Below are 11,073 nucleotides of genomic sequence, written 5' to 3'. Positions count from 1 at the left end.
TTGATAATTGTGTGAAATTACAATATTAAGAAGAGGGGGTTGTCGCGAGATAAACCATCCATAGCACAGTAAAATTAGCCGAGAATATAAGTTTATCTCTTATTATTGGAAAATATACAGTTTTATGTTGGCTTTGGCCACAGACACTGTTGTCTTATTTGAAATCCACCAACCAACAATAAAGGGACAATCTCGAGTTTTATCTCTTGAAACATGTTAACGATGATGAGATTGGGGTGGATGGGTTTAGAAAAATGCTACTGATTTATGGGCATAATTGCAATTTCAAATTATATTTTGTTTCAAATACTAAATGGAATATATTTCCAACGGATTTTACGTTGTATGCTAAGCTACATGTAACCTAGCGTGAAATTGAATTGCTTTTAGTTTCACATAAATATATAATAATTAATTGTGCCCATTAGTTTTGTGTTTGTCGCTATTCAAATATAAAAGAATCTTTGAGTAATTTATTTGTTAACAAGACATGGCGCGAGCATTTATACCATAATAAAGAATTATTAGTTTGGCAACTCAACGAACAACATTCTAATTAATGTTAATAATATTACAATATAGTAGTAATACCTTGCTAAGCATTGCAAGTTGTAAACACAAAGATAAAGTAAAATAAAGTTTGATAAATTCATATCCAGTTCGTGACTCAGACACAGCTAGACTTATTTATATTCTATGTTTCTTTAAATAGATAGTTACTAAATACCATGCTCCATTGATTTGTATGTCTGTTGACCACATATTTTCTTTCCTATGTAAAGAAATGACTCTGGAATCTATTTCTTTAAAAGACCTCTTCTAGAAAGATTGATTTCACTAACTGATATCGTGTTTTACTCTAGCAAATCCCTAAATATGCTAATTATAAGTTATTTACGAAAGGGGGGATTCATATTTTTCTTTTCAACATGCCCTGTATGAACATACAACTCTGTATAAAACATTAAAACACAATTCCAATGCTATCCATCAACATGTGTAAGGACTCGTTTATTTTAACATGGTCTCATATCTTACATTCTGTAATTTACTTGAATAAATTTATTATCATGTCTATGTTAACATATGCACGTAAAACTGAGAATTCACGTCCATAGCAAATTCAGAATTTCAGAACCGAACGCGTCAAATGACAATATTTTCCAGAAATGAAAACACAAGGGTATAATTCAAGTTGCATCATACTTAATAAAACACAATTAAATTTTCGTCATACTTATAACCGAAAATTTTATTTCAAATGAAATCATAGGAAAATTTCCTAAAATTTGAGCTTGAAAAGTGCAGTCAAACCAAACTCAGAATGCAAGGAGAACATCATTTAAAAACAAAAAATAAGTTTAAACTTATTGCGTGTACGTACGTTCTCGATTTGCCTTTAAACGTCAGCTAAAACAACATCTTGTTATTTAGAACTTGCAGCTGCAAATGAGATTGCATAGTAAGAATATAAAGTAATAAAAAGATAAGAGGGTACATTTCCCCTTACACTTGTAAACTCAAATTTAGTAGATTTTTAGTAGATTTTAACCAAACACGGAAGCAGTCGATTGATTGCATAAATAAATGGCGATTGGGTACACTAATAATTGTTTGTTTTTTAAACATGTCCTGGTCAGGTGATCAAATGTTTTGAATAAATCCTCGAAACGTAATATCACTCCCCATATCAACCCTTAGCAGGACATGCTGTGACACTGAAGCCGCAACACTAAGTGAAAGGCACCGGTTAAAACAGTTGCCATAATTTAAAATTAAGGAGCCTTCCAAATTTTGTTTTTACAAAGATGGTAAATAAAAGAAAAATAACAGCGATTTCATGTGTACTTATTGGGCAATCGGTTTTTAGAACGCAGTTCGCAGTTCGCAGTTCGCAATTGAATAGTGAACTGCGTTCTATAGAACGCAGTTCGCAATTCAAAATTTAGTGCGATTGAATAGTGAACTGCGTTCTATAGAACGCAGTTCGCAATTCAAAATTTAGAATTCATATTTGGGGCCCGCTTGCCTTATATGCAATTGAATAGTGAACTGCGTTCTATAGAACGCAGTTCGCAATTCAAAATTTAGAATTCATATTTGGGGCCCGCTTGCCTTATATGCAATTGAATAGTGAACTGCGTTCTATAGAACGCAGTTCGCAATTCAAAATTTAGAATTCATATTTGGGGCCCGCTTGCCTTATATGCAATTGAATAGTGAACTGCGTTCTATAGAACGCAGTTCGCAATTCAAAATTTAGAATTCATATTTGGGGCCCGCTTGCCTTATATGCAATTGAATAGTGAACTGCGTTCTATAGAACGCAGTTCGCAATTCAAAATTTAGAATTCATATTTGGGGCCCGCTTGCCTTATATGCAATTGAATAGTGAACTGCGTTCTATAGAACGCAGTTCGCAATTCAAAATTTAGAATTCATATTTGGGGCCCGCTTGCCTTATATGCAATTGAATAGTGAACTGCGTTCTATAGAACGCAGTTCGCAATTCAAAATTTAGAATTCATATTTGGGGCCCGCTTGCCTTATATGCAATTGAATAGTGAACTGCGTTCTATAGAACGCAGTTCGCAATTCAAAATTTAGAATTCATACTTGGGGCCCGCTTGCCTTATATGCAATTGAATAGTGAACTGCGTTCTATAGAACGCAGTTCGCAATTCAAAATTTAGAATTCATACTTGGGGCCCGCTTGCCTTATATGCAATTGAATAGTGAACTGCGTTCTATAGAACGCAGTTCGCAATTCAAAATTTAGAATTCATATTTGGGGCCCGCTTGCCTTATATGCAATTGAATAGTGAACTGCGTTCTATAGAACGCAGTTCGCAATTCAAAATTTAGAATTCATACTTGGGGCCCGCTTTCCTTATATGCAATTGAATAGTGAACTGCGTTCTATAGAACGCAGTTCGCAATTCAAAATTTAGAATTCATATTTGGGGCCCGCTTGCCTTATATGCAATTGAATAGTGAACTGCGTTCTATAGAACGCAGTTCGCAATTCAAAATTTAGAATTCATATTTGGGGCCCACTTGCCTTCTATGCAATTGAATAGTGAACTGCGTTCTATAGAACGCAGATCGCAATTCAAAATTTAGAATTCATACTTGGGGCCCGCTTGCCTTATATGCAATTGAATAGTGAACTGCGTTCTATAGAACGCAGTTCGCAATTCAAAATTTAGAATTCATACTTGGGGCCCGCTTTCCTTATATGCAATTGAATAGTGAACTGCGTTCTATAGAACGCAGTTCGCAATTCAAAATTTAGAATTCATATTTGGGGCCCGCTTGCCTTATATGCAATTGAATAGTGAACTGCGTTCTATAGAACGCAGTTCGCAATTCAAAATTTAGAATTCATATTTGGGGCCCGCTTGCCTTCTATGCAATTGAATAGTGAACTGCGTTCTATAGAACGCAGATCGCAATTCAAAATTTAGAATTCATACTTGGGGCCCGCTTGCCTTATATGCAATTGAATAGTGAACTGCGTTCTATAGAACGCAGTTCGCAATTCAAAATTTAGAATTCATACTTGGGGCCCGCTTGCCTTATATGCAATTGAATAGTGAACTGCGTTCTATAGAACGCCCTTCGCAATTCAAAATTTAGTGCGATTAAATAGTGAACTGCGTTCTATCTAGAACGCAGTTCGCAATTCAAAATTTAGAATTCATATTTGAGGCCCGCTTTCCTTATATGCAATTGAATAGTGAACTGCGTTCTATAGAACGCAGTTCGCAATTCAAAATTTAGTGCGATTAAATAGTGAACTGCGTTCTATCTAGAACGCAGTTCGCAATTCAAAATTTAGAATTCATATTTGAGGCCCGCTTTCCTTATATGCAATTGAATAGTGAACTGCGTTCTATCTAGAACGCAGTTCGCAATTCAAAATTTAGAATTCATATTTGAGGCCCGCTTGCCTTATATGCAATTGAATAGTGAACTGCGTTCTATCTAGAACGCAGTTTGCAATTCAAATTTAGAATTCATATTTGGGTAGTTTTTAGCTCACCGAAACGAAGTCGGGGGGAGCTTATGCTATACCCTCGGCGTCGGCGTCCGAACCTGGTTAAAGTTTTTGTTGCAGGTCCTGTATCTAAGTTATTACTTGTCCTATCTTCACCAAACTTGCATGGATGATGCATCTTGACCTACTCATGGACTTGAAAGACCTGAATGCTGAATCAGGGCCATGAGTTTCAGATGCTGGAGGAGGTTAAGGTTTTTGGAGCAAGTTAGAGTTTTTGGTGCAGGTGCCCTTTGATAGCAATTTATAGGTTACTACTGGTCCTAACTTTACCAAACTTGCATGGATGGTGCATCTTATGATACTGATGCATCAGACATGCTTTAATGCTGAATCTGAGCCTTAGGTTTCAGATGCTGGATGAGGTTAAGGTTTTTAGAGCTGGTTAACGTTTTTGGAGCAGGTGCCCTTTGATGATTATATCTTAGGTATTACTGGTCCTAACTTCACTAAATTTGCATAGATGGTGCGTCTTATGATACTGATATACCTGGCAGGCTTGAATGCTGAATCTGGGCCATAGGTTTCAGATGATGGATGAGGTTAAGGTTTTAAGAGCTGGTTAAAGTTTTTGGAGCAGGTGCCCTTTGATGATTATATCTTAGTTATTACTGGTCCTAACTTCACCAAACTTGCATAGATGGTGTGTCGTATGATACTGATGCCTCTGACAGGAAGGAATGCCGAATCTGAGCCATAAGTTTCGGATGCTGGATGAGGTTAAGGTTTTTAGAGCTGGTTAAAGTTTTGGAGCAGGTGCCCTTTGATGATTATAACTTAGTTATCACTGGTCTTAACTTCACCAAACTTATATGGATGGTGCGTCTTATAATACTGATGCACCTGACAGGCATGAATGCTGAATCTGAGCCATAGGTTTCGGATGCTGAAGGAGGTTAAGGTTTTAAGAGTTTGTTAAAGTTTTTGGAGCAGGTGCCCTCTGATGATTATATCTTAGTTATTACTGGTCCCAACTTCATAAAACTTGCATGGATGATACGTCTTATGATACTGATGCACCTGGCAGGCTTGAATGCTGAATCTGAGGCGTATGTTTCGGATGCTGGATGAGATTTGTTTTTTTGGAACAGGTCACAAATTTTATAGATAATAGCTTGCAAAGTTGATTTAACTATAATATTAATGAACTGCAGAGGTAGCTTCAGATGCAGATCTCCATTATCAAAGTTGCTAAAAAAAATTATCCTATCTAAAACCTGCTTGATAGATGTGTTCGTTGTTAAATGATATAATATGATTCCTATGATATAGTATTGTATGATATGATACACTATTGTTTTATATGATACAATATTATATCATATATTATATTGTAAAAAGTTATATGATACGATATGATATTGTATCAATTTTTTTTGTACATAAGATATGATATTGTATTGTGATATTGTTATGTATAGTATTGTTTATTATGATACAATATTGTATAATATGATATTGTATAATATGACATATATTATATTTTATCACATGCTATTTCATATGATATTGCATCATAATATAGTATCATATGATATGATATTGTATAATATATATCATATCATATGATACGATATTGTATAAAATGAGATTGGTTTATATAATATATAATTATATCAATATATGAAAATGTATTATATGATATTGTATAATGTGATATTGTATCATATCATACAATAAAGTATACTATGATATTGTATGATATAATATAGTACTATATCACATGATATTGTATCAATTGATATGATACAATGTTGTAGCTAATTTTGTTGTATCATATGATACAATATCCTACATTGTATTAAATATGATACAATATCATACAATGCAATATCATGCTATAATATTATACAGTATAATATTGTGATGCATTATGTGATATGATATTGTATCATATATTATTATAATGTATCATATCATATCAATATCATAATATATTATGATAGTGTATTATGTGATCAAATACAATAATGTATAACAAGATACAATGTCATATCATATGTTACAATATCATATTTCATCATTATTTATTACAGTATATATTTTATTGTAATATATGATATATATTGTACTGGTATCATAGGATGCAATATAGTATTTTATATTATCGTATTGATAAACATTGTATCATATAATACCCTATGAAATGAACATATGATTATTATACAATTTTTATTTATATGATATTGTTATACGATATTTTGTCAAAACAGTATCCATGTATATCCAAGATCATTAACTATGATTTTCAAATAATATGATAAAGGTGGTCTCATAAAGGTGATTCCTCAAAAAGGTGATCCCTCGTCTCGGTGAGCTTTGTAATCTGTTATTACCTATGTTTAAGAATCGGACTTATATGCAATTGAATAGTGAACTGCGTTCTATTTAGAAAGCAATTTGCAAATCAAAATTTAGAATTCATATTCGGGACCTGAATTTTTCAGGGGCATCTACTAGTGGTATTTCACTACCACAGTGAAAATATGGTGATGCAGTTATCTATAGTTTCTGAGAATCGAGCTTATATGCAATTGAATACTGTAGTTTCATTGATATTCAAGGGCATCAATTTTCGTGGATAAAGTGAAAATCACAATATCAAGTATACGTAAATTAGTGGCCAATGAACCTATCAATACAAAATGTTAATTAAAATTGCACTTCAATGAATATTTAATTTCGTGGATCAACTAAACAATGATCCACGAAATTCATATCCTTATCTAGTGACACACTAGTAACTATATCTTTATTCATATGCACTGATAATAAATGAAAATAATATATATATTTCAAAGTACATTTTATTTATTTTTTATCCATGCTTGCGTGCATGCATATTTCAGCATGCGCAGTCTAATATTTCCGGACACGACTTCCTACTAGACTGTGAAACTTGCAAAGTTGCGTTAGCGCGACGGCGTGTTAAGCAAAGTTGTGTTAGCGCGACGGCGTGTTGTGCAAAGTTGTGTTAGCGCGACGGCGTGTTGTGCAAAGTTGCGTTAGCGCGACGGTGTGTTGTGTACATGTGTTAGCGCAATGTCTCGTTTATCTGAACGCGATGTCGCGCTAATGCAAATGGCCCTATCCGGACACCATACAGATCTCAAAAACTATAGATTACTGCATCACCAAATTTCACAGTGGTAGTGAAATACCACTAGTAGATGCCCCTGAAAATTTCGGGCCCCAAAAATGAATTGCGAACTGCGTTCTAGAACTATTCAATTGCATATAAGGCAAGCGGGCCCCAAGTATGAATTCTAAATTTTGAATTGCGAACTGCGTTCTATAGAACGCAGTTCACTATTCAATTGCATATAAGGCAAGCGGGCCCCAAGTATGAATTCTAAATTTTGAATTGCGAACTGCGTTCTATAGAACGCAGTTCACTATTCAATTGCATATAAGGCAAGCGGGCCCCAAGTATGAATTCTAAATTTTGAATTGCAAACTGCGTTCTATAGAACGCAGTTCACTATTCAATTGCAAATAAGGCAAGCGGGCCCCAAATATGAATTCTAAATTTTGAATTGCGAACTGCGTTCTATAGAACGCAGTTCACTATTCAATTGCAAATAAGGCAAGCGGGCCCCAAGTATGAATTCTAAATTTTGAATTGCGAACTGCGTTCTATAGAACGCAGTTCACTATTCAATTGCATATAAGGCAAGCGGGCCCCAAGTATGAATTCTAAATTTTGAATTGCGAACTGCGTTCTATAGAACGCAGTTCACCATTCAATTGCAAATAAGGCAAGCGGGCCCCAAATATGAATTCTAAATTTTGAATTGCGAACTGCGTTCTATAGAACGCAGTTCACTATTCAATTGCATATAAGGCAAGCGGGCCCCAAGTATGAATTCTAAATTTTGAATTGCGAACTGCGTTCTATAGAACGCAGTTCACTATTCAATTGCATATAAGGCAAGCGGGCCCCAAGTATGAATTCTAAATTTTGAATTGCGAACTGCGTTCTATAGAACGCAGTTCACTATTCAATTGCAAATAAGGCAAGCGGGCCTCAAATATGAATTCTAAATTTTGAATTGCGAACTGCGTTCTATAGAACGCAGTTCACTATTCAATTGCATATAAGGCAAGCGGGCCCCAAGTATGAATTCTAAATTTTGAATTGCGAACTGCGTTCTAGATAGAACGCAGTTCACTATTCAACAATTTGAATTGCGAACTGCGTTCTAGATAGAACGCAGTTCACTATTCAATTGCATATAAGGCAAGCGGGCCCCAAATATGAATTCTAAATTTTGAATTGCGAACTGCGTTCTATAGAACGCAGTTCACTATTCAATTGCATATAAGGCAAGCGGGCCCCAAGTATGAATTCTAAATTTTGAATTGCGAACTGCGTTCTATAGAACGCAGTTCACTATTCAATTGCATATAAGGAAAGCGGGCCCCGAGTATGAATTCTAAATTTTGAATTGCGAACTGCGTTCTATAGAACGCAGTTCACTATTCAATTGCATATAAGGAAAGCGGGCCCCAAGTATGAATTCTAAATTTTGAATTGCGAACTGCGTTCTATAGAACGCAGTTCACTATTCAATTGCAAATAAGGCAAGCGGGCCCCAAGTATGAATTCTAAATTTTGAATTGCGAACTGCGTTCTATAGAACGCAGTTCACTATTCAATTGCAAATAAGGCAAGCGGGCCCCAAGTATGAATTCTAAATTTTGAATTGCGAACTGCGTTCTATAGAACGCAGTTCACTATTCAATTGCATATAAGGCAAGCGGGCCCCAAGTATGAATTCTAAATTTTGAATTGCGAACTGCGTTCTATAGAACGCAGTGCACTATTCAATTGCAAATAAGGCAAGCGGGCCCCAAATATGAATTCTAAATTTTGAATTGCGAACTGCGTTCTATAGAACGCAGTTCACTATTCAATTGCATATAAGGCAAGCGGGCCCCAAGTATGAATTCTAAATTTTGAATTGCGAACTGCGTTCTATAGAACGCAGTTCACTATTCAATTGCATATAAGGCAAGCGGGCCCCAAGTATGAATTCTAAATTTTGAATTGCGAACTGCGTTCTATAGAACGCAGTTCACTATTCAATTGCATATAAGGCAAGCGGGCCCCAAATATGAATTCTAAATTTTGAATTGCGAACTGCGTTCTATAGAACGCAGTTCACTATTCAATTGCGAACTGCGAACTGCGAACTGCGTTCTAAAAACCGATTGCCTACTTATTGTTGTGAGTTTTGGGAATGTTGAAACTTCTTGTCCAACACAGTGCCAATGTTCCAATGTCTCTGCTATTTGCAGACCAGGATTAACCAGCTTTCCGTCCGGATTCCCAAGTCATTTCACTGCATTACAACTGAGTGGTACCTTTTCCTCTCGAAACCAGATTCCGTCGATTGAAAGTAAAAATCTTAATTCCTTCCAGAAACTGGAGAGACTTTATATGGCTTTCAGTAATGTGGAATCCATAGCAAGCGCTTCATTGCCACCAACGTTGATCACGCTGGATCTTTCTTTCAACAAAATTGGCGAAATAGCACAAAACACGTTAAAGGGGTTAACAAGACTCAAAGTTTTGAATTTGTCTGGAAATAATGACACTGAATTACAATTGTCTGCTTTCAACGATTTAAGCAAATTGACAGAATTATACCTTGCAGAGATGGGCTTAAAGAAACTGGACAAGCGCTTATTAGACAATCTTCCAATATTGAAGGTCTTAGACCTTCATGGAAACAAACTAAAGCAGTTGGACTGGAGCTTCACTAAGACACTTACAAATCTGGCTTATATCGACATTTCCGGAAACATTCTTACAGAACTTTCCAATTCATCAATAATGACATTACCACACATAAAGAGTGTCCACTTAAATGACAATAATTGGAAATGCACCTGTGCCTTGGAGTGGGTAAAAGTGCTTCCTAGTCCTATACCGGAATCTGTGACGTGTAGTACACCAGAATATCTCCAATACATGTCCATTGTAAATGTCCCATCCTCCCAGCTAACCTGTGTACCGGCATCTGTAAGTTGCACTTCAACTTCAAGTACCGGCAAGTATCACTCCAGCCTCAATATTTCATGTACATTCGGAGGAGACCCTTTCCCTGACGTCATATGGACAAAGCCTGACAAGACGGAGTTGAGGTATTATAACTATGATTATCCAAATTACGAAGTATCTGAGACAGGTGTCCTTACCATAAAGTCATTGGACGTTGATGACGACGGTCAGTGGACGGTTCAGGCCAACAACGTGAAGAAACATAATGTGGTCAACATGCAAGTGACCGTGACCGATATTCCAACCACCACTACAACGACTACCACCACCACTACTACCACTACCCCTACCACTACGACGACCACAACCACCACCCCGACAACAACAACCAGTACCCCCATCACGACTACCACCCCTCCTACCACCACGACTACCACCACTCCTACCACTACCACTGAAAAACCTACTACAACATCTACCACCAAACCCACCACCACAACCACTGTTAAGCAGACGACAATTAAAAATACCACTCCAGTTCCACCTGCAGGAAACCAGAAGATGCCTAAGCCGGCGGAAGGGATGTTCTCCATGAATACGATTTACATGATGGTGGCGGCTGCCGGTGGGAGCGCGTTTATTACCTCCATGATTTGTCTGGTCATTCATTGCTGTACACGGAAGAAGAAACCTCCTCCAATGTCGGAAAAGAAACCGAAGCAAGACCTTTTCGATACGGTCCGGAACCTCACTCCGAGACGAACACGAAGAGTGCATACTATTGGGAGTTATGAATTTTACGAATAGCGGGAAATTTTGTAGAGTATAAGAGAACGGAATCTCATGGGAAAAAAACTACCTTGTAATTTATGGCTATTTTTTTCGTGATTCAAACACAGACATCAATTTGACTTCTCAATTTTCTAGGTATTTGATTCACGAACGTGTCATTAACGACTATCAAAGACTGCATGTATTTCTTGTTGCTTTGTTTTGTTAAAACAGT

The 11,073-nt window shown here is 36.4% G+C and overlaps 1 protein-coding gene across 1 annotated transcript; it reads left to right on the top strand.

Annotated features, from left to right (window-relative positions):
* The first annotated feature begins 9,722 nt into the window (after positions 1-9,722).
* On the top strand, positions 9,723-11,073 carry LOC105338455 (leucine-rich repeat, immunoglobulin-like domain and transmembrane domain-containing protein 3). Its single transcript, XM_066076667.1, has one exon. It carries the CDS (start codon positions 9,723-9,725, stop codon positions 10,872-10,874), a length of 1,152 nt encoding a protein of 383 aa, XP_065932739.1. The 3' UTR covers positions 10,875-11,073.

This window comes from Magallana gigas, chromosome 2, assembly GCF_963853765.1.
Source record: "Magallana gigas chromosome 2, xbMagGiga1.1, whole genome shotgun sequence".
Classification (NCBI taxonomy): domain Eukaryota; kingdom Metazoa; phylum Mollusca; class Bivalvia; order Ostreida; family Ostreidae; genus Magallana; species Magallana gigas.
The sequence above is the reverse complement of the archived record's forward strand: the minus strand, read 5'-3'. Positions and strand labels throughout refer to the sequence as shown.